We start from the raw sequence: 22,178 nt of genomic DNA, 5'->3' as shown, positions 1-22,178 counted from the left end.
GGAGCCTACAGTGCATCTTACAATGCTAAAACCAAGGAGGTCACAGGCTTCCTTCCTTCTGAAGGCTCCAAAGGAGAATTCACTTCCCTGCTTTTCTCAGAACAGAGAGTATCCACAGTCCTTGACTCAGAGCCCTAGGCTTTCAACACTGCGGCCCTTACTTCTGTCATCCCTGATCCTACTGCCCACTTTAAACTCTGTTGTGAAGGTTTGTCTGATTACATTTTATCTATGGGCTAACACAAGGTCATCATTCCCTCTCAGGATATATAACCTCATCACATAAGATGCAGCATGCAATTCTGGGGATTGGGATATTGGCCTCTCTGGGGGAGCTGTTAATTTAACCCACGGAAGATGGGTGTGCTAGTTTTAATGTACTTGCAAATGAGGACAGACACACGATAATTCATTCTAATCTATGCAGTGCCTCCCTTTGGTATTTTGGGGGCATCACGATTGTGCCTACTTATAGTCTAAATGTTTTAAGATATAGCGGTTGGACTGGGGGAAAAGCTCAGCAGCGAGTGTGCTTGCCACATAATTAAGAGGACCAGTTTGCACCCCAGAACTCACAGCTGGCTAGTCATGATATCTTACCAGTATTTCCAGCTTCAGATGGAGGAAACAGGCAACCTCCCCAGCAAGCTGGCTGGATATACCAGCCATTTCAGTGAGCTCTGAGTCTGGTAGGAAGACCCAGCCTCTAACAGAATAAAGGTGGAGATGGATCAAGGAGACTCCTGACACCAGCCTCTGGACCTCCACATGCACGGGCACACGTATACACGAAAAAAAGTGCACACACAGGCACACTTATGTCTTCCACACACATTGTGAGAATGAAACAGGCAGGGAGAAAGGAAATAATGAAAACCCAGATCCACCTGAATGGTGAGAGCAGACATTTATTGGTCTGGGAGGGGAGCCTCCAGGCCCTGTGGCACAGCATCTGAGGATGCAGGGCACATGCAGCCCGGAGTCTGAGAGCAGTTTTTGTAATTGGGGGTAGAGAGTGGAGAGGGCGTGACTTCAACTGCCTGGAAACTGTGGGGTGGGAACTAAATCAAACTGCTTGGTTTTGCAACTCCAGGTTTCTGGGTGTGTGGTGGGGCCTAGCTGCTTATCGAGAATTCCATGAGCCTGACTTCTTAGAGCCATGTGCCTGTTTTAGGGCCCTGCTTTTAGGGGGAATTTTCCTTCATACAGGAAATATATACATGCTAATACATACAGTGTCTGACCACATTGGAATGAGAGAAACGTGGAAATGCAAAGGGAAGTAGTTATGAAGGGAGGCATGGAGAAGCCTCATTCAGACAGTGATGACTTGGGATCACAGTGGAATGGTTTTATCTTCGCTTCATCCCAGGAGTGGCTCTCCTTCCGTGTCTAGGCCTGAGTGTGTGGCTGGTGAGTGTCTGTTGAATCACCAGACTTGACGAGGAGGGAGAGAAGTTTCTAGCCCCAGACAATGAGGAAAGATAAGGAAGAACTGTTTCCTTTGAATACGTATGCCAAGCTTTTGAACCATTCAAATTTCACTCTAGCAGACATGGGGAACTCACAGATAAGAACTTCCAACCAAGGTGTGGAAGCCGCAGCAATAGCCTGAAGATAAATGGACAAATGTTCAGAGTTAAAAGAAAAAGCCAGAGGCTGGGAGAGGCCTGCGGACTACACAAGTGACTCCAAGAGTGACTCCTGTCAGACTGTTGGGAAACGACCCTCTACAGGGGAGGCTAGCCTTCCCTATGGTCATCGGTTTCCATGTTAGTCAGCTTCTTGGAGCTTGGGTATTCTGCAAAGAAGCCTTTCTAAAGAGAGAAAAAATCTCATTTTCAAGAATGTTTTATTAGCTGGGTGTTGGTGGTGCACGCCTTTAATCCCAGCACTCGGGAGGCAGAGGCAGTCAGATCTCTGTGAGTTTGAGGCCAGCCTGGTCTACAGAGTGAGTTCCAGGACAGGCTCCAAAGCCACAGAGAAACCCTGTCTTGAAAAACCAAAAAAAAAAGTTTTATTAATATACATTAATTATGCACAATAATGAATTTCATTATTACATGTATATACGTTCACAATGTATTCTTATCACATTTGCCTCCCCTGCATCGCCCTCTCATGCCCCTCCCACTTGTGTTAATCACCTTTCCTTTCCCAGCTGCATCCCCTCCCACCTACAAAACCGTGGGGGGAGGGCTTACTTACAGAAGGATGGGCCGAGGACGGGTGGCTACATCACTGAAGAAAATGTCTCTGCCCCTGTTGCATGACACTGCTTCTGGGGAAATGTGAGCAAACATCTATTCGTCCCACACAGGGAATTGACAATAGACCAAAGTACAGTTGGGAGGGAGGCGGGGCGGGGGGGGGTCTTGTCGGTGGGGAGCAGGAGTATTTACGATCTAATTGCATTACATTCTTATCTGAAATTACCAAAGAAAAATAATTTTAAAGAGAACCCAAGTGATGTTGAGTAACCATTTTAATATAATTTCCAAACCCTCAAAGATCATAACATAGTCTTTCATATGACACTTAGTTTTTCTGAACACCAACACATAGATGCATAACAGACCTTTAAATAACTAGCCTTGTGGTCATGGAGTGCTGGGAAAGGCTGCATGTGTATTTATTAGAACAGTTGCGACCTTCCTGAAGCTTGGGGCTTGAGAATGTCCTGAAGCAGGCAATAGAGAGGAGCAGATGACACAAATGTGTTTCAGTGAGAGGGGCGATACTTCCTCCTGCCCCCTACAGAAAAGCAGCTGCTCATAGACCGTCAGTCACCCATCAGGGCCTGCAGGGTACACAGTGTTCGCCCTCCTCGTTGGTACTGAAGTTGTTAGCCATTTCAGAGGCAGCGGTGACTGGCAACAACAGGTGCAACTTCAAGGCAAAGTCCTCTACAGGATGCATCAGTGTCTCCTTGCTGCAGCAGCTCGGTGGCTTGAGCACCCCAGATTTCTTACATCATGGCGCTGGGGTCAGAAACCAGCAGCACAACTCGTTGGACTGAAGTCTAGGTGTGGTCAGGGCTCTGTTCCTTGTGCACTCTCTTAACTTTTCTATCTTCTATGGCTTGTGCCTTCCACAGCGTGTGTCCTCCGCCGTACTCGAAGCCAGGAAGGGAGGCCGAGTCTTTCTCACATCCGGTCCCTTCCTTTAGCTTTCTTCTTCTACTTTAAAATCGTACCCAAGTGTGGGGCCTATTCCTCTAACCCCAGGACTCAGGAAGCTGAGGCAGGAGAATTGAAAGTTCAAGGCCAGCCTAGGTCAGGCCGTGAGACTCTATGTCAGTAAATCATTAGTAAAAAGAAAGAAAGAACACCAGAGCCTTGTGATCATCTTGGACCTATGCACAGCCCAGGAAAGCCTGCGGTAGCATATTCGCACCTCCAGAGATGAGGCTGTGGACACCTCTGCGGGCTCACTAGCCAGTCTATCACAGGAGGGAACAGTGATGCCAAGATATACTGGGCTTCCTATTGCACCAATGGAAAGTTCTGTGCTTACATAAAATGCATAGTTTCTTTTCTTTTCTGTGTAACCACCACCAACAGAGAAGAAAAGGCTCCTCATTTAAATATAATGCTTTATTATTAATTCCATTGCTTCATTCGAGAGAGATTCTGTTGGAAAAACAAATAAAGCTGATGGTGTTCTCACCGGGTCGAATTCTAATTACTTGTAATGCGTGCAGCATTGTTTCTTATTTTCTGGCTGTTTTTATTTTCTCCTGTGTGGCTCGGAGTTTGTTTGTTTATTTGTTTATTCGTTTAACAAAGTTCCCAGTAGATTCTATTTTTCTTTTTTCTTCTCTTTCTTTCTTTCTTTCTTTCTTTTCTGCTTTTGTGTTTCATGACAGGGTTTTAAGTGGCTTTGGAGCCTGTCCTGTCCTGGCACTCACTCTGTAGACAGGCTGGTCTCAAACTCACATAAATCCTCCTGCCTCTGCCTCCCAAGTGCTGGAATTAAAGGTGTGCACCATGACTCTCCTACAATTCTATTTTTCTTGTGATTGTATCCTATGATTCCTTTATCTCAGCCCACAGGAAAAATTAATGACTCAGCAGCTAGACTTTTGCAATGTTGAAACGCCACAGATGATAATACTTTTGGAAAGAACACAGTGTTCTTCCATGCACCAATTTGTCTGAATAAGTTGGTGTGGCCACTATTGCCATCTCTTGTCAGGATTCAACAGAGTGTATAATAAAAAGAAGCTTCCAGGCAGGTAAAGACAAGTGCCTTAAGTCTGTGCTAAACACGTTCCTGGCTTGACAAAGGCATCTCTCTCAAGACTTGAACATAATGACTGAGAATGACTGGGGCCAAGTCACGCCTCCAGACAGCTGCTTTGTGGTATGTGCCATCAGTGTTACAATGAGTTGTCAGTGTCTGCTTGGACAGGTGTGTCAGGGTCCCCTAGACTCCCCCAGACTCAATGACTTGCTAGAAGGACTTTTGCGGAACTCAAAAGCTCCAGGGTCAGTTCACTGAAAAGATACAGGGTGAGATCAGCGATGGCACGAGGCGTGTGCCATGAAGTCTGAGAGAAACCATATATAAGCTACCAAGAGGGAATTTCATGGAGTAAATTCAATTTTCCAAACAACGATGCATAGAAATGTGTGCAAAGTATTGTCAACCAAGCTTCTGGACCCGGGTAATCCAGGTTTTAAGTGTAACCTGGTCCTATGCACAACACAGTATCTGTATTTTATCTCAGTTACTTAGACTTTAACTTCTCAAGGGATCAAATGATGTGGTGTGGCCAAGGTCCTCAGGCAGGGCACTCAAAGAACTCAGATATTGTCATCATGGAACTGTGTAAGGATTAGTCCCCCTGAAGATGGACCTTTTTTTAGATTATGCAGTCCAAACCTCCTTTTTTTGTATTTTTCACTGATTCCTTTGAAATTTGGATGCTTTTCTTACATTTATCTATATGTGTCTGTGTGTGCCACAGTATGTGTATGTGTGTGTGTGTGTGTTCATACACATGTATGTGTGCAGGTCAGAGGACAACTCTGTTCTCTCCTTCCGCATGTAGGTCTCAGGGATGGAACTCAGGTTGTCAGGCTTGCTGGTGAGTACCTTTAGTTGCTGAGCCATTCTGTTAGTACTGGGTATCCTCTTTCTTGCCTGGCTTCTTGGCTAGGACCTTTAGTACCATGTTGAGCAGAAGTGGCTAGAGGCCATCCTTGTCCTTGTGTAGGTCCTTGGGGAAAAGCTTTCCATCCTTCACCACTACCTGTCAGCCCAAGCCTTCTAAGTTACCACTATGCTGTTCTTGGTGCATTGCTACATCAAATGGGTACTGTGAGGATTAGTCAACCTCTAAAATATAAAATATATCCATGCTAAATAGCTATACATGACTTTAAAACTAAACAACTGACTAACTAGCTAGGTTAGGAGTTGTGAACCAATTTCTGTATCCCACAAGATATGGTCTAATAAAAATGGAGCCTGGCTTTCACTATGGTATCAGCAGACATCAGCATCTCTATTGTCATTTCCCTGGTGATAAAACCGAGGATGTCGTGTTTGATCATATTAAAGATGGTGATGTATAAAACATATTTTCCCATATGTTCCTGGGTTTCCTGGTAGAAGATCTGTAACAAACACAGCCAGTCTCCACTTAAGCCTGAATTTTCCAAAATGCTTTCAGCTTTTTGTGTAAATTGGTACCTGTTCACATTGTGTATCATCCACTACCCTCTTAGATCAGTCTCCTCCAATACCACAACAACCTACATCTGCTATAAACATAGCTGTGCCCTTGGTGATACAAGGGGTCTAAACACCAGGTTTCAGGACTGGAGAGATGGCTGTTGGGAACACTGACTGGCTGCTCTTATAGAGGACATGGGTTCCATTCTCAGTACCTACATGGGCTCACAATCAACTGTAACTCCAGTTCCAGGAGATCTTCTGCTCTCCGTGGGTACCAAGCACATAAGTGATGTATAGATATACATGCAGGTAGAACACAAGTGGTTTGAAAGAAAATAGCCCCCCAGAGGGAGTGTCACTATTAGGAGGTGTGGCATTGTTGGAGTAGGTGTGGTCTTGTTGGAGAAAGTGTGTCACTGTGGAGGCGGGCTTTCAGGTCTTATTTATGCTCAAGCCTTGCCGAGTCTACTTCCTGTTGCTGCATATCAACATGTAGCAGCTTCTTCTCCAGCCCTATGTCTGCCTGCACACTGTCATGCTCCCCTTCACGATGATAATGGGCTAAACCTCTGAACTGTAAGCCAGCCCCAGTTAAATATTCTCCTTTGTTAGAGTTGCTGTGGTCATGGTGTGTCTTCACAGCAATAAAAGCCCAACTAAGACAATACCGGTACACAAAAAATAAAAATGAATGAATCCTATAAATGAATAAATTAGATGCTGGGGATATGCATAAGTCTCAACTGTTTGCTTTAAGCATGTTCAAGCATGTGATAGTGTGAACAGGAATTGTCCCCCATGGGCTCATTGATGAATGCTTTGGTCTCCAGCCAACTGTGCTATTTTGGGAGATGGAAAATGTAAGAGGTATGCTTAGTTGGAGGAAGTGGGACACTGGGAACATGCCATTGCTCCTGGCTCCTGGCTCTTCTCCTGCTAATCTCTGCTCCCTGCCCTCCCCCCAGGTAAGCTACTTTGCTCTACCACAACTCCCCAGCATGGCATGGAGTCACTCAAGTGCACAGCAATGGCAGTAGGCTGTCATGAACAGAGATCTCTGAAACCATGGGCCAAAAGAAATCTTTTCCCCCACTTACATTATTTTACTCAGGTATTTTTGTCACAGTAATTTAAAAAAAATCCTCACTAATATTGAAATTTGTTATGAGAGAATTGCTCAAATAAGTGCTGACATTTTTTATTACCTATACGAAAAAGTTAGAAGTAGGAATTGAGGAGATAGCTCAAACAATAGAGCATTTTTTAAAATCTCTGCAACCTTATGCATAATGGCGAGTTTTCTGTTTACTGGGTGTTTAGAAAATGAGTACATAAAATCACTAAGCCCCATTGTAGCTTTGTAAGTACACTTTCAATTGAGTATGTTACTTTATGGTATTTTTTGCAAGATACTGTAAAAATATCTTCAATGGATTTACATGAAGATACTTGTGATGTTTTCCTTCTTGGTTTATGCTCATGTTTCATGTTCTGCTTTTCATTTGTCACACTGTCTGGGCCTTCATTTTCTTTTCATTATCGATTTGCAAGATTTCAAAGAATTCATTGTGGGTTTGTTGCATGTCTCTGTTCTTGGAGTCAACGCTGTTGGTATCTGCATTTCTCCCTTCCTTCCTTCCCTTTGTTTTGCTTCTGACTCCTTAGATGGGATACTCACTGTCTGCAGAGTCAATGAAGTCTAGTCATTTAGGGCTACAGATTGCCCTCTCGTGACCACCTTAGCTGCATCCAAGCTAGTGTTGGTATCATTTTGGCTGAGTTTCCTGTTTCCTGATTTTTGTGATAGTCTCTTATTCTCTCTGTAAGGGTGGCAGCAGAACTCAAAACTGGCACCTCTCACGCCCGTCACTGGACACCTGTGCAGTTCCTCTTCTCTGAGTGTGTACAGCAGATCAGCCTCCTGTCTGCTCTGTCAAGATTAAATAAAGGTGCTAGGATGCGACCCAGTGCTTATTAAATATTACATAAGACTCCATCTTGGATTTTTTGAAGGTGGTAGGACTTTCTGATGGTCAAAAACTTAATTATGTGGTATGAACATGTTGGTATGCTGCTTCACACATTTAAGGAGTTAAGCCCAGTCAGAATGTGTTTGGTTGCAGAATGATATATGGTTCTGTTTACATGGATGTGGAAATGCATGCATATGAGTGCATGAGCATGAAGCCAGAGGATAGCTTACCCGAGACGTGGTTCCTTGGTTCTGTCTGTCTCATCATCTTACATAGTGAATACACCAGCTAGACTGTTCGGAGAGAACTGCATATCAAAATAGTTCACACAGAAACAGAAGTCCAAAATAAGTTGTTAGCAAGCTGCACCCACAGTTCCTAGCTACCCATCTAGATTTGAAGAGCTGTGAGTGAAAAAAGGAAGTCTATTCATATGGCTAACCACATCCGTGGAAACTGTAAAGACTACAGAAATTATGTTGTTATGACATCATAAACCTGTGTGTGTGTTTTATTTGCTTAATTCAGTACTCCCTCAAAGGATGAATTTTTTTGAGATAGTGTGTTCCTGTGTAGCTCTGGATAGTCTGGGTCTTCCTGTAGCTTGCCTTGAACTCAAAAAGATCAGCTTGCCTCTGCACTCCAGGTGCTTGGGTTAAAGGCACACACCACCCCTGCAACCCAAAGGATACATTTATAAAGATTTAGTTATGACCCAAGTGTGGGGGCAGATGCCTTTACTCACAGCACTCAGGAGGCTGAGGTAGATGAAACTTGGTTATGGGAAAAGTAAGTGTGTGTGTGTGTGTGTGTGTGTGTGTGTGTGTGTGTGTGTGTTATGCACATGTGTATATGTGGTTATAGTGTAAATGCTAATTCATAGGCCATGGGAGAACAAGGGTTATCTTCTTGTATACTATAGAGCTCACTGCTCCCCACCCTCTCTTGGGAGGTAGGGTCTCCTGCTGACCCTGAAGCTCACTGTTTTAGTTAGACTGATTGGCCAGATGTCTGCTAGTATCCACCTTTGTCTGCTCTCCAGTACTGGGGTTACAGGCATGCAGGACCATGCCCAGCTTTTACATGGATGCTGGGGGTCTGAATTCAGGTCCTCTTGCTTATGCAACAAGCCCTCCTACCCTTGAAGCCATTCTCTCAGCCCCAAAATTGATATTTTAAGAAATCTACTCAGTCTATATGATCTATTCATTCTGTCTCATGTAAGAACCCTTTCCAATGTAAAGCTACAGATATAATATAATTCCCATATTTCATCTCAAATGCAGTAAATTTTTGTTTCACAATTCTGTTTACAACTGAATTGTGTGCAGAGTGATGTAATGATTTGGGGGTTGTTTTGTTTTGTTCTTCCCAGAAAGGCTCTCACTATATAACTCTGGCTGTCCTGGAACTCACTCTGTAGACCAGACTGACCTAAAACCCATAGAGATCCGCCTGCCTCTGCCTCCCGAGGGCTGGGATTAAAGGCATGTACCACTATGCTGGTTCATTGTGATCTGTACCTGTTTTTAAAGCTTTTTCTATTTAGCCAACTTTTTCAGAACTAGCTATTGAAAAATAAAACATTACTTGCTAGTTTCTGTTTTAAGTCTTTGTCAAATATCAGGTATCCTAATAAAAGGCCTGTTTCCAGGCCTTCTTGTTTATTCCTGTTCTAATACCAAATTGCTTTAATAAATGACTTCTGCTGAGCTCACTATCTGGCAGACAAAGGCGTCTAGCCTTGTTTCCCATCTTTATGTGATGCTGCTGACTGTTGCACTTTTGCTATCCCATGTAAAGTTTACATTCATCACCCAGTCTGACTGATGCATGCTAGGTGCAGGATCTAAAGTTAGACTGCTGTACAAGTCTGGGGACACACAACCCCCCAGGATTATATGTGTCTAAAGAGCAGTTATGTTTTGCATATATTATGGCCTGTAAGTATCCTCCACAGGTTGGGTCCCCAGAAAGTAGCACTACTTTGGAATGAGATAGAAAGCTCAGGAAGTGGGCCTAACAGGCACAAGTAGGTCACGTGGGACAAGCCCCTGAAAGATGGTCCTTGTCGCTTCCTTCTACTCTTGGCGCTCTCTGCCTGCTGTCCATCTTAAGGTGAGCTTGCTTGCTCCATCAGATGCTGCCCAGCATGATATTCAGCCTCCCTTTGGGCCCACAGCAGTAGAAGCAGCAGACAGTGGGTGATAACCTCTGAAACCAGGAGACAAGCAAATCCATCCTCCTTTAAATTGCTTTTGCTCAGTGAAAAACTGTGGTGAAACCTGATCCGCGGTTTAGAAGCTCTTGGAACTGGTTTGCTAGAGAAATCTAGAAGTTTGGAAATGTGCTCCAGAGAAGCCAAAAAAAACGCAGTGAGCAAAGCTAAGTAGGCAATTCTGGTTGACCAGAATGCGGCAGCAAAACTGCTCATTTGACATCAGGTAGGAGCAAGTAAGTACTCTATTACTCTATTGAGAACTGATTGGAGACTGTGTGTTACATTGTGACAAATATCGGGCCTCCATTCTGCTCATTTTGTGCATTCCCTGACAATTTGTGGGAGGCTTTTCAGCATCCAGGCTGTGTAGTGGGATTTTTCTAGGTGTTTTTAAAAATAATGATTTATAATGAGATTTGAGAGCGTAAAAAGAAACATCAGGAAGATCCGAACAATTTGCTGTTTAGACAAGGAAAGCAGTGTTGTTCAAGTTTGGATGTAAAGAAGTCAGCATTGGGCCGGGCATTGGTGGTGCACGCCTTTAATCCCAGCACTCAGGAGGCAGAGGCAGGCGGATCTCGTGAGTTCGAGGCCAGCCTAGTCTACCGAGTGAGTTCCAGGACAGCCTCCAAAACAATACAGAGAAACCCTGTCTTGAAAAAACCAAAAAAAAAAAAAAAAAAAAAAAAGAAGTCAGCATTGAAGAGCAGATTAGCCCCAATAAAAAAAGAAACTTCCTACTTTGCACCAGAACAATGGCAAAGATGCTTTAAAGGCAGACTCCACCCATTTCTGGCCTAAAGATGTGAAGGGATAAACTTGTTTGAAAGAAGAGGACTCTGGAGTGCTCTGTTCACAGAGGGCCTTACAGGAAGCTGTTTTCCTGGAATTCATTTCACTATGCAGCTATATAGGTACTCAGAGGCCACCGGGACATGGTCCAGGAAGGACTAGCTGCTGCTAATCTGATAGTAGAACTTGACATTGTCTGCATGCATCATGATTTTGCATGCATGCAATATGCAAAAACAATGGGTTCATGAAGCTTACACCCAGATTCCCAAAGAAAGTTAAAAGGCCTAAAAATATGTAGTGAGGCTGGAATGACTTCCAGCAACCCCAGAAAGGGCAATGAATAAAGCTTTGAGGGGGAATCCTAAGCCACAATGGATACTGTGGATGCTGGAGCCCCAAGTGTAAAACAACTGCTAGGGAAAATGACAGGCAGCAAATGGAAACAGGAGAGAGAAACCTAGAGGGCTGCAAATGCCACAGTGCAGAGTGGAGCTGATGTCACCCCACCACGTTCCCAGGAGCTGCACGTGGGTTGGAGGATTATATGTTTACCCAGCTAGGTTTTGGTCTTGCTTTCCTTACAACCCTCCTTTCTGTTCCCTGACTCTTCCTCTTTGAAGTGGGAATGTTTGTTTCGTGCCATTGTACACTGTAAGTATGCAACTTGCCTCTTGAATTTACAGAGGCTTACCCCTCAAGTTTTGGGTTTGAACTTCTAAGGCATGCTAGAACCGTTCAAACCTGGGGAAATATTGGAGGTGGACTAAATGCATATTACTACTAAGAGATGACTGTGAGTCATTGGGGCCCAGGAGGAATGCACAGTTTGGATATAAAATATTCCCCATGGATTCATGTGTGAAAACTTGGTTCCCAATTGACAGCATAATTTTGGTACCTGATGAAAACTTCAGAAGGAGAAGCATATAGATTAGACAATATATTAGCCAGGGTTCTCTAGAGGGACAGAACTGATAGGATATAAATACACACACACACACACACACACACACACACACACTATATATATATATATATATATATATATAGAGAGAGAGAGAGAGAGAGTGAAATATATAGAGAGAGAATATTAGAGTAACTTACTTACAGGTTGTGGTCCTGCTAGTTCGACAGTGGCTGTCTACCAATGGAAGTTTCAAGAATCCAGTAGTTCAGTTCACAAGGCTGGATGTCTCAGCTGGTCTTCAGTACACACCAGAATCCCAGGGAAGGAAAGTGAAAGACCACAGAATGGGATGTATGGTTTAGCAACCTTAATTGCAGAAGGGCTGTAAACCCACAAAAGGCCAATTCCGGGCTGCTGACCACCTGTGACAAACCGACCAGGGCATCAGAGATGGGCAAACAAGATTCGTGGGAAACAAGGAGATGATAACTACCATTTACTTAGGGAGAGATGATTAACTCATACCAAGGTCTGAGGAATTTACAACAGGAAGATGCCTACTTTCCCTGGTCAGTAGTCACATACCTCTGGTCACAAGATAGGGACCCCTCCCAAAGGCTTGTGGTTTTTGTCTTTAAAAGCTGATTGTAGCTGAACCTCGGGGCCAATCGGTCTAAAAACTGACCGAGAGGCCCATCTGCAGATGCCTAATTAAAGCCTCTTGCATGTTGCATCAATTGGCGTGTGGACTCTTGATTCTTGGGGCAATGAATCCAGCTTGGGGACCCCTCCTCAATTCAGGGAACCCCAACAGAAAGGACTCGCCAGTGAGATCAAGCAGGCAAAGAGAGCAAGCTTCCTTCTTCCATATCCTTTATATAGGCTGCCAATAGAAGGTGTTGTCCAGATTAAAACTATATCTTCCTACCTCAAAAGATCAGGATTAAAATTGGGCCTTCCCATTTCAAATTATTTATCTAAGAAAAAAATCCCCCACAAGGTGTACCGAGACAATTGGATTTTAGTTAACTTCAGATGTAGTCAGTCGGGTTGACAGCCAAGAATAACCAGAGGAAGTAGGCCTCATGCCCTAGAAAGATATACCTTATTATTGTCCCTTCCCCCTACAACGTTCTGCTTCCCATCCACCACAGAGTGAGCAGCCCCTTTCCTTCTCATGCTCCCCAACTAGAGGGTTCAGCTTCCTTTGGACCCACCGCAATAGGTCCATTGAAGCCAGACCGATACCATGAACCAAAGCAAATTCTCCTTCATTAAGTTATGTTTCTCAGTGATGAAAAACTGACTGTATGCATTTGAATTTCTAATAAACAAAAACAGTTTTTCTCTGAGTATGGCCCAGGCAATTCTTTTATCTTTTACCCTAATTAGGCTATTACATGTTAAATATATAGATATCTGGAGATGGGTTGCAACAAAAATGTGAGAGCAAGGTTATAGATCAATAAGAAAAACACAAACCACTTAAGCCAACAGAAAAACATGCAGGAAAAGAAAAAGCCAATGAGCAATAAGCATAGAAACGTGTTGCGTATTTAACTTTATAGACAATCAAGGAGATGCAACTAAAACATTATTGAAACTTTCAGTTGGAAAAACTTTTATTCTGTTAATATCAGAGAGAATAAACAACCACAAGGTCCTTCTTGCTTAGAATATCAATTGCAAAAGCACTTTGCAAAGCCCAAGAGATCATGCCAACCAACAGCAGTTCTCATATCTATTCCTAGGGAGTCACAGGCAGCAATAACTACCACAGAATCATTTACAGCCAAATTAAATTGAAAATAGGGCAGCTAAAGTAGAATGAATAAATAAATCTGATAAATGTTTTTATCATCGACTACTATAGGCAAGACAAAAATAATTGGAGTAGAACTACCCGCTGTCAACACTAATAAATCTTCAACATAAATCGAATGGAAACCATCAAGTTGCAGGGTTATGATTTGATAAATGTACTGTGTAAAGTGTACAGGAAGCAAGATATTGCTTGCTGGTGCCTATAAATAACAAAATACCAAAACATGTCTAGATGTAAAACACTAAATTAAAGGTAGCTCCAAGAGGCAGAGAGAGTGGCATTGAGGTAATACGGGGGCGGGGCTTCGCTGCTTATGTCTTCCTATGAGAAAAAATGAAGAAGAAAAGGGCAAAGATTATGAAACTTCATGATCTGGCAAGGTTACAGAATAGACAAAGGGAAGGGGGAGACTTGGAGAGAAAGACAGGCTGAGACACACTGTGGGTGCAGGGATGAGTGACTCCTAAGCCTTAGAGATTTGCTGACTGTCGGGACAGCCACACAGACACACTGTCTGGAACTGATTCTGCCTGGAGGAACACTTTTCAGGAACCAAGCAATGCCTTTCAAGGCTTGAGAAATACTGGAGTGGCCAGTCTTTCCTCCTGCTCTGAGCATTCCAGTGCACTGACAAAATAAAGTACCAGCCTGATGCGCGTCAGCTTCCAAGGGCTGAGCTCGGGAGCGGCTCGGCGCTTTCCTCTCAGAACTCTCTTTGCAGTTTTGCTGACTCTTGGTTTCTCGGTTTGTGGCTCTATTTTGGACATAAATAAAACTGGGTTTGCTTTCTTTAACCCTGTGATTTCTTGGCTTCTGCACGTCAGTATGCCATCACGAGGTGACACCCCTTCAACAATAAACACTCTAATGAGAGGATAGTGTCTCATCTATTTAGTCATAGTTTTATGTGACACTGGAGCCTTCAGGTTGATGACTCCAAGGCCCCAGGTGAATTATCCATATTTAGACTTAGATGGATGAAGTATGGACAGGCAGGCAGAAAGTGATTGGGAAGCGCATCTGTGACAATGGGCACGGTAGGGAGACAGCAGAGTCTGTCTAGCTCGTCTAGGCATCTCTGGCCAGCATTCCTCTCTCCGGGGCATGGCGTGGGACTTTCCTGAGTGGGAGTTCTTATGATCGCACAAGCTGAGAATTTCTTTATGGACATCTCTGACACACAAAAGCAAGAGAAAGCTGAGATGCTACTTTGGGGTCTTAAGACTCATTTGGGGGACGAGATGTCACGATGAGAGCAGCACGCTATGAAGATGCTGTGTGAGAACATAGATGGACATACCTGTATCTCTCCACAATGTCAGAAGTTATTGAATAACAGTAAATAACAAATTACCTTCCTTTCCTTGGCTGCAATTTCCCAGGGAATCCCAGATTCCCTTGATAACTGGCCATTGGCAAACACAGGTTCGTTTATTCCAGTCTCAACTGGAAAAGTCTAAGGTCCTGCTTTGTATGTCACATAGTGATGTGATTACATTTGTCTATATTGATAAGAAATATATATAGGCTACAAAATGGGTACCAAAGGGTTAAAGCAGCCTCGTGGGAGGTGGAGGCAGAGGCAGAGGCAGAGGACCAGTGCAGATACAGAGTTATTGCAGCTGGTAAGATAGTAAGAAAGCCTGCTAAAAAGCCAGAGGGAGGTTAAGAGCACTGGTTAATCTTCCAGAATACCCAAGTTTGATTCCCAGCACCCACATAGTGGCTCACAACCATCTGCAACTCCAGTTCCAAGGGATCCAATGCCGTTTTCTGATTGGTGCATAGATATCATGGAGGCAAAACACTTGCACACATAAATAAAAGTATAAAAGAACACCCAGTCAAAGTGTTGCTGGAGACACAAAGCCACGGGTCTCCCAGGTGAGCTGTGGGAGGGCCATAAGGTTGACTGAGTCAACTGCAGAGTCAGGAAAATGGAGGAAAGTCTACAAACGTGGTCAGAACTGATGGACAGACGGACAAAGAGACAGCAGCTCGAGTAGGCTGTCGTAAGCAGTGAGGATGGAGCTGAGCCCCAGCCTCAGATACAGTCAGGGATTTCCTGATTGTGGGTTCCCTGAGACACACTTTGAGCTTTCAGATAACAGGTGAGTGGGGACATTGCCATGAAACGTTAGATATCCTCCTCTCTCCATCCCAACGTTACCATCCTCTCTCAGTATTGCCAAGTTGGGGACCGAGTCCATACCACATAGGCCAAACTACCACAGTAACAATCACAAATCACCGTTCCCATGGTGTGTGGACCCTAGCCTCGAGTACAGCTGTCCCCTAACTACCCTGGTGGCATCTAGCATATGCACAATGTACACACTGCCTATGACAAAATACTTTACAGTGGTTACAGAAAATATAAAAATCTGCAGTGGTATAATCAGCAAGGTGATTTTTTTATATTTTATATGTTTGATGAGCTCCTTGCTATTTCAGGCTCTTGTGTCACCAATGCCTTAACACATGAACAATGTTCTTCCTGTGTAGAAAAAACATCGTCGACCCAGAAGACCCCCGATGTGCCCGGTTAACGCTCACTGGCCGGATGATCGTGGTGCCGCCAGGGGGAGGTAGAATTTGCCAAACAAGCCATGTTTTCAAGGTATGAAGGTTCTTTAAAACTGGTTTCCTTGGAACTAGGTATGGTTGTGCATGTCCAGCATTTGGAAGACCATGGAAGAAAGAGTCAGAATTTGAAGCCAGTCTGGACTGCATAGTGAATCCAAAGCTAGCCTAACTAAGCTACATAGTGAGACCTTATCATGCATACACACACACACACACACACACACACACACACACACACACACACAATTACAGTAAAAATTCTTTGCTCCCAAAATAGATGAGAATAAATTGGATGTCAGAGATGATGGAGAAAATCGTTCTTACTGGCCTGCTTCTCCAGGCTTCTTCAGTTGACTTTTTTTATACTCCTCAGGACCAGCCTGTATAGGGATGGCACCACCCACAATGGGCTGGGCTCTTCCACATCAATCATTAATCAAGCAATTATCCAAAGACCAGTCTGATGGAGGCATTTTTCTCCATGGAAGTTTCCTCTTCCCAGATGACCCTGGCCCTTGTCAAACTGGCAAAAATCAACCAGTCCATGTGCCTTGCAATGAGAGCAACTGAACATTTCTAGTCTCACCAGTACCACGGACCTGCTCAAACATCTCTATGAAGACCATGATGGCATTTGTTTTGTTATAGGTGTTCTTGTAGTGTGCTGTTGGTCCTTGACTTACATTTATAACATCTTTAGATGTGAAGGAAACTTTTACTTTTTATAAAATTAACAAAAAACAGACCAACTATAGGCCCTGCCTCCAAAGATATTACCATGCATTTGGAAGGCAGGTATCAGTGTAGCAGGGGGAAGGTAGAGCTCCCTATCCATGCTGCCTGGCTCTCAGCTTCCTGCAGGATTGGAAATCTCCCCATGAGGAGATGCATTTCATGGGCTCATCATTCTGTTACCTTTCGTTCGGAAACACACATGGTCTTTCTTGATGTTTCCCACTGGCAGTCATCAGCATCCACAGAACACTGGCTAGAGTCAAATGTTACTTTCTGTGTGCACTTCCTGCTTGCTCCCCATACAACCCTGTGACAGGTGAGGAGATTGCCATGGGTGCAGCATCAGCCTCTGAATTCAACAACGATGGAACTGGGATTCCCACCTCAGAGCCTGGCTCCAGAATGGAGATCTTAGTCACTCAGTATAGAGACTACGGCTTCCTGCCTTTCTAAGGCTCCCCCAGCCCCTGGTCCCCAACTTGTCAGCTTCTACCTTTTGGGGGTTGAGCCCAAATCAGACCTAGAGGTGGAAGGTCCCTGGGACTGGCTGAGGTACACCCACTGACAATTGTAGGTTCACTGGGCTCTCCCTTTGCTTCTGCAGGCATCCAGGGATGAGGAAGTGGCCCCGCCAGTACGAATGGTTCTTCATGAAGATGTGGGTAGAACACATCTGGCTTCAGAAATGGTATGGAGGTGTCTCCGACATCCCAAGGGAGGAATACTTCAAAGCAGCTCCCAGAAAGGCCTGACAGTAACGCAAAAGTCCTGGGCTTTGAGTTAAAATGAAGATCTTTGAAGTGAAGAAGCCAGACAGTCTCTGGCTGCTGTCTCTTTGTTGAAGGGTGCCTAGCTGCCCTGTCATCCTGCAGCAGGAGCAGAGAGGATGAACAGGGAACCTTGGGCTAGACTTCAGATTCGTTGGAGTGGTCCTTTGCGGATCTACCCTTCACATAGAAAGATTTTGTCTACACTATGCTCAACCCAGACACACCCATTCAGAAATCATGGTTGTCAAATTGGAAGTGGTGGTTGCTGTTCTTTTCTTTCAAAAACAAATAATGATGCGTATGTACTGTGTTATTGCCTTGTATCACGAGAGCATTGTGTTGCTTGCTATCTTTAAGCAGTGCTTTGGTTGGAAGCTCATTGCATTAAAAGAGTCCAGTGTGCACCACATTGCATTGCTGTGGGTTCAGGGCAAGGTGGGAGGCTTTCTGTCTGAAAGTTACTCACTACTAAATTCCAGATGGATTTTCTAAAATGTACTTGCCACTTAGGGAGCTTTTTCCTCCACTGTAGTTATAACAGGTGGAGTAAGAACATGCAGTTTTGTACACTGCCTGTTCTGGGTGAGCTGACTGTTAGTGAGAATAGGGTGACTTTGGCACAGAGCTACCAGATCCCCACTGCTAGCATTTCCGGTAGACAGTCTCCCTCTGTCATTCATGAAATGTGACATCCAAAATAAGAAACCCCTCCTTCTACGTGAGGTAGGAAAGACAGGGGAGAGAGAGCAAAGGCAATGTGCCCACCTGTCAACAGAAGTCACCTCAGTAAAGCCCTGCCCAGTACAGTGTGTGTCCTCAGTGTCTCTTTCAGACAGGGAGACTGAGCCTCAGAGAGGGCCAGTCAGTCTCCCAAGCTCAGATACCTGAGTTCGCTGCACATGGACGGTGACTCCCACGTTTTCCAGTTTTAAACATGAAAGAGTTACTGACATGCACAGATAGTCATCAAGCTGTGATTATAAAGGAGAATGACTAACTGCCTGGAGATCATGTGTCGCTGCTGTGGGTGCCAGATGTACAGGGGTCACTGCTGGGGTGTCAGGGGTTCAGGGGTCACTGCTGCAGGTGTCAGGAGTGCAGGGGTCACTTCTGGGAGTTTCAGGAGTGCAGGGGTCACTGCTGGGGTGTCAGGGGTTCAGGGGTCACTGCTGGAGGTGTCAGGAGTGCAGGGATCACTTCTGGGAGTTTCAGGAGTGCAGGGGTCACTTCTGGGAGTTTCAAGAGTGCAGGGGTCACTGCTGGGTTGTCAGGAATTCAGGGGTCACTGCTAGAGGTGCCAGGGGTTCAGGGGTCACTTCTGAGAGTGTCCGAAGTGCAAGGATAGGGAGCATGCTTTAAAGTTTCTCAACAAATCATTTACAAGAGTCCCTGGCGTTTGGAAGATACTAGATTGAAACTGTTTATATAGATCACGCACACCAGGGCCAGAAAGAACCTGGCAGTACCCATGTTTTCTATCTTCCCATAATGGCTAGAAACTCTCTTTAGTAGATCATGTATGTGATATAACATAAAATTACACCACTAGTGCAGGAAATACACACATTCTTTTCTGTTGTTTTGGTTTTGGTTTTTCAAGACAGGGTTTCTCTATGTAGCCTTGGAGTTTGTCCTGAAACTCTCTACAGACCAGGTTGGCCTTGAACTCAGAATTAAAGGCATGCACGACCACTGCCTGGTGAAAATACACACATTCTTAAAACAAAATAATATTGTCTAACAAGTAAGACACGAACAGAGTTGGTGTTGCCAAAATATATTTACAAGGTTATTACACTCTTTTTTTTAATTTGTCTTAAACCATTTCACAAGAGCTCTCAACAATCATTATTTCTAAAACGTAGCCATAGGGTGGCTTTGCTAAAGGTATTTTCTATTTCTAGAGCTGAAAATCATTGCTACTCCCAACCTAGAAGAAGGGGGAGGCTCTGGAAGAACAAATACATGCTAACGGCACTCCATAAGTCCATCTTAGATAGCAATCCTCAAAGGGTCACTGTGTCACTGTTTCCCAGTCTGCCTTGCTGCTGTCGTTTTGTTAGCCTGTATGATCAGGTTCCTTTTATGGAAGGTGCCTCAAAGACTTTGGGGAGCAGATTCCACTTAGAAACACCAAAGATTGTTATCAGCTACTAATAAAAATGACGAGAAATGAGATCTGAACCGACCAGACAGCAGGAACAATATTGAAAGCTCATGGGCTTGAGACAGATGAACCCTCTTCAAACAAATGCATTTTAGCAAATCTCCAGGAATTTACATTGAGTTAAAATTGGTAAGACTGAATTAGAAGCTTTAGAAATAGCAGTAAGGCAAGAAACGTTGAATGCATAGAAATTGGAAAGAAAGACATTATTATTTACACAGAAAACACCAAATAATCTACTTTTATGAAGTCAACAAGCTTGAATTGGAGAAGTGACTCAGAGGTTAAGGCTGCTCTTCCTGAAGTCATGAGTTCAATTCCCAGCAACCACATGGTGGCTCACAACCATCTATAATGAGTTCTGGTGCCCCCTTCTGTCATGCAAGCAGATCACTGTATACATAATAAGTAAATAAAATCTTTAAAAAAAAAAAAGGAAAAAGTCAACAAGCCTAAAGGCACAGAAAGGTCTCAGGATACAAGACCAGCACACAAAATTTAATCAAATTTTAATCAAATTTCCATGTGCTAAAAGCAGACAAAATTAAAAGTATGATAGCATATATAGCCACTCCAAAGAAAGTTAAATACTTGGGGTATAAAGTTAAACTATTTGTAGAGTCTGTATGATGAAAAGAAAATTTTAATGCTAACAAAAATAACCAAAGACTTAAATAAGTAAGATGTGCCATATTCATGGATTAGAAGACACAAAATACGGTTCAGGTCAATTCTTCTAAACTGGGTTCTAGACTTAATGCAGTTTCTACAAAATCCCCAGCAAGATTTTAGTAAACATATGTAAACTTACTACGAAAGTTATGTTCTAGAATAGGAGTATAGCTCAGTGGCATAGCATTTGCCTAGAATACACAAAGCCCTGTGTTTAATCCCAAGCACCACATACACAAAGAAATAGCTATATAATCCAAGGTTTGTAGTCTTTGGAGAAGCTTTAAAAACTCTTTTTAAAAAGGGACAAGTAGGAGAAATTATTTGAATCAGTGGGAAGACACATTGTATACCAATGGTATTCAAAGCAGTTTGTTACTAACAGAATCATGGACACATGGCTCCATGAGACTGAACAGAGAATCTAGAAACTGATCGAGTGTGCTGAACTGAATTTGTTTTTACAACAGTATCAAGGTTTAACATGGGAGGACAGCCTTTAACAAACGTGATGGACACCCATAGTGAACTCCCTCCCTCCCCCTCTTTCCCTCTCTCCCTTTCTCTCCTCTCTCCCTCTGTCTATCTGTCTTTGCCTCTCTGTCTCTGTGTCTGTCTCTCTGTCTCTCTGTATCTCTCTCTCTGCCCCCCTCTCTCTTTCCTGGAATCAGCTAGACATCCTTTAATTTGGTGGCTGGTAAGACAAATAGCAGTATGTCTATGCTATAGAATACTACTCAGCCATATAAAGGAGCTAATTATTGACACAAACAGCAGCTTGAGAAATCTACAGAAAATTATTCAGTAGTTTTCAGGAAGGGGGCACAGAATGAGACAGGCGAACGCAACTATAAGTGAATAACAACCGATTCTTGTGGTGATGAAGTATCCATATCTTGAACGAAATCGAATAGTAAACTGGGGAAAGTGGGTAAAAAGAACATGGGACCTCTTTGTATTATTTCTTAAAACTGCATCTGAATCTTTAATTGTCTACCACTATCTCCGCATCTACAATTGCCTCAGAGGAAGTATTTCATGGAAAAACTCGCTTAAGTTTTTTTATACCGCCTTACTTGCGAGTCCCTAACAAAATGAAGATCTGCATATCAAAATCTAGCAGGAAGGAGACATTTCTTTTGGTGATCACTAACATATACATTTGTGGAAACCATATAACCCTTCTTTTAAGAGTTTTTTTTAGTGTATTTAATTTAGTACTGAACACAAATTACTAAGAACCCGATGGGGCTCGGGGTACAGCCCAACAGGGCACTTGTTGAGCATGAAGCATGACTCCAGCGCCATGAAAGGAAAACAGGATGGATGTGCCTTGCAGATTTTCTGTGGGACACGTAGGTGAAATGAATGTCTTCAGGTTTCTGATGTACACATGTTGAGTAAGTGGTAAGTGTATATAAGTAATTGGGTTTGTAAATAAGGTTTTCTCACTGTGTTACCAGTAATCGCTAGCTTTCTGGTAATGAGACATCTAAAGTAAACACAGACCCTCTGTGTATTTGTCATGGCCTCCCACGACCATGAAGCTAGTCCACTGTGAAATTCTGCTGCTGCCGGTGTCCACATACCGTGGTGTATATTGACTCTTGGTAACTATATTGCTTTAGGATTGAAATGTGTCCCTGAAATTTTCCCCCAAAGTCTTGTATTTCATTTTTAATAACATAGCTGTCACGAGTGCAATGTTTATTGGTGATAAACTTCTCCGGAATAACTTACTGGTTTGTTTTGATTGCGATAGCAAGTCACTTATGGGAAACTTCATTGCGACAGTTGTGGTTTGTGTGCCCTGCGTAAGGCATGCGGAACACAAAGCCTGTC

The 22,178-nt window shown here is 43.6% G+C and overlaps 1 protein-coding gene across 1 annotated transcript in view; it reads left to right on the top strand.

The window, feature by feature from the left end:
- Positions 1-22,071, top strand: part of Creg2 (cellular repressor of E1A stimulated genes 2) — a 36,367-nt gene extending 14,296 nt beyond the window's left edge. The window contains 3 exon segments of the mRNA XM_040729414.1: positions 15,912-15,987; positions 15,989-16,026; positions 17,332-22,071. Of these exon segments, the coding sequence (XP_040585348.1) occupies positions 15,912-15,987; positions 15,989-16,026; positions 17,332-17,479 (262 nt within the window). The 3' untranslated portion in view covers positions 17,480-22,071.
- The last annotated feature ends 107 nt before the right edge of the window (positions 22,072-22,178 follow it).

Source organism: Mesocricetus auratus, unplaced genomic scaffold (assembly GCF_017639785.1).
Source record: "Mesocricetus auratus isolate SY011 unplaced genomic scaffold, BCM_Maur_2.0 Super-Scaffold_100021, whole genome shotgun sequence".
Taxonomy (NCBI): Eukaryota; Metazoa; Chordata; class Mammalia; order Rodentia; family Cricetidae; genus Mesocricetus; species Mesocricetus auratus.
The sequence above is the reverse complement of the archived record's forward strand: the minus strand, read 5'-3'. Positions and strand labels throughout refer to the sequence as shown.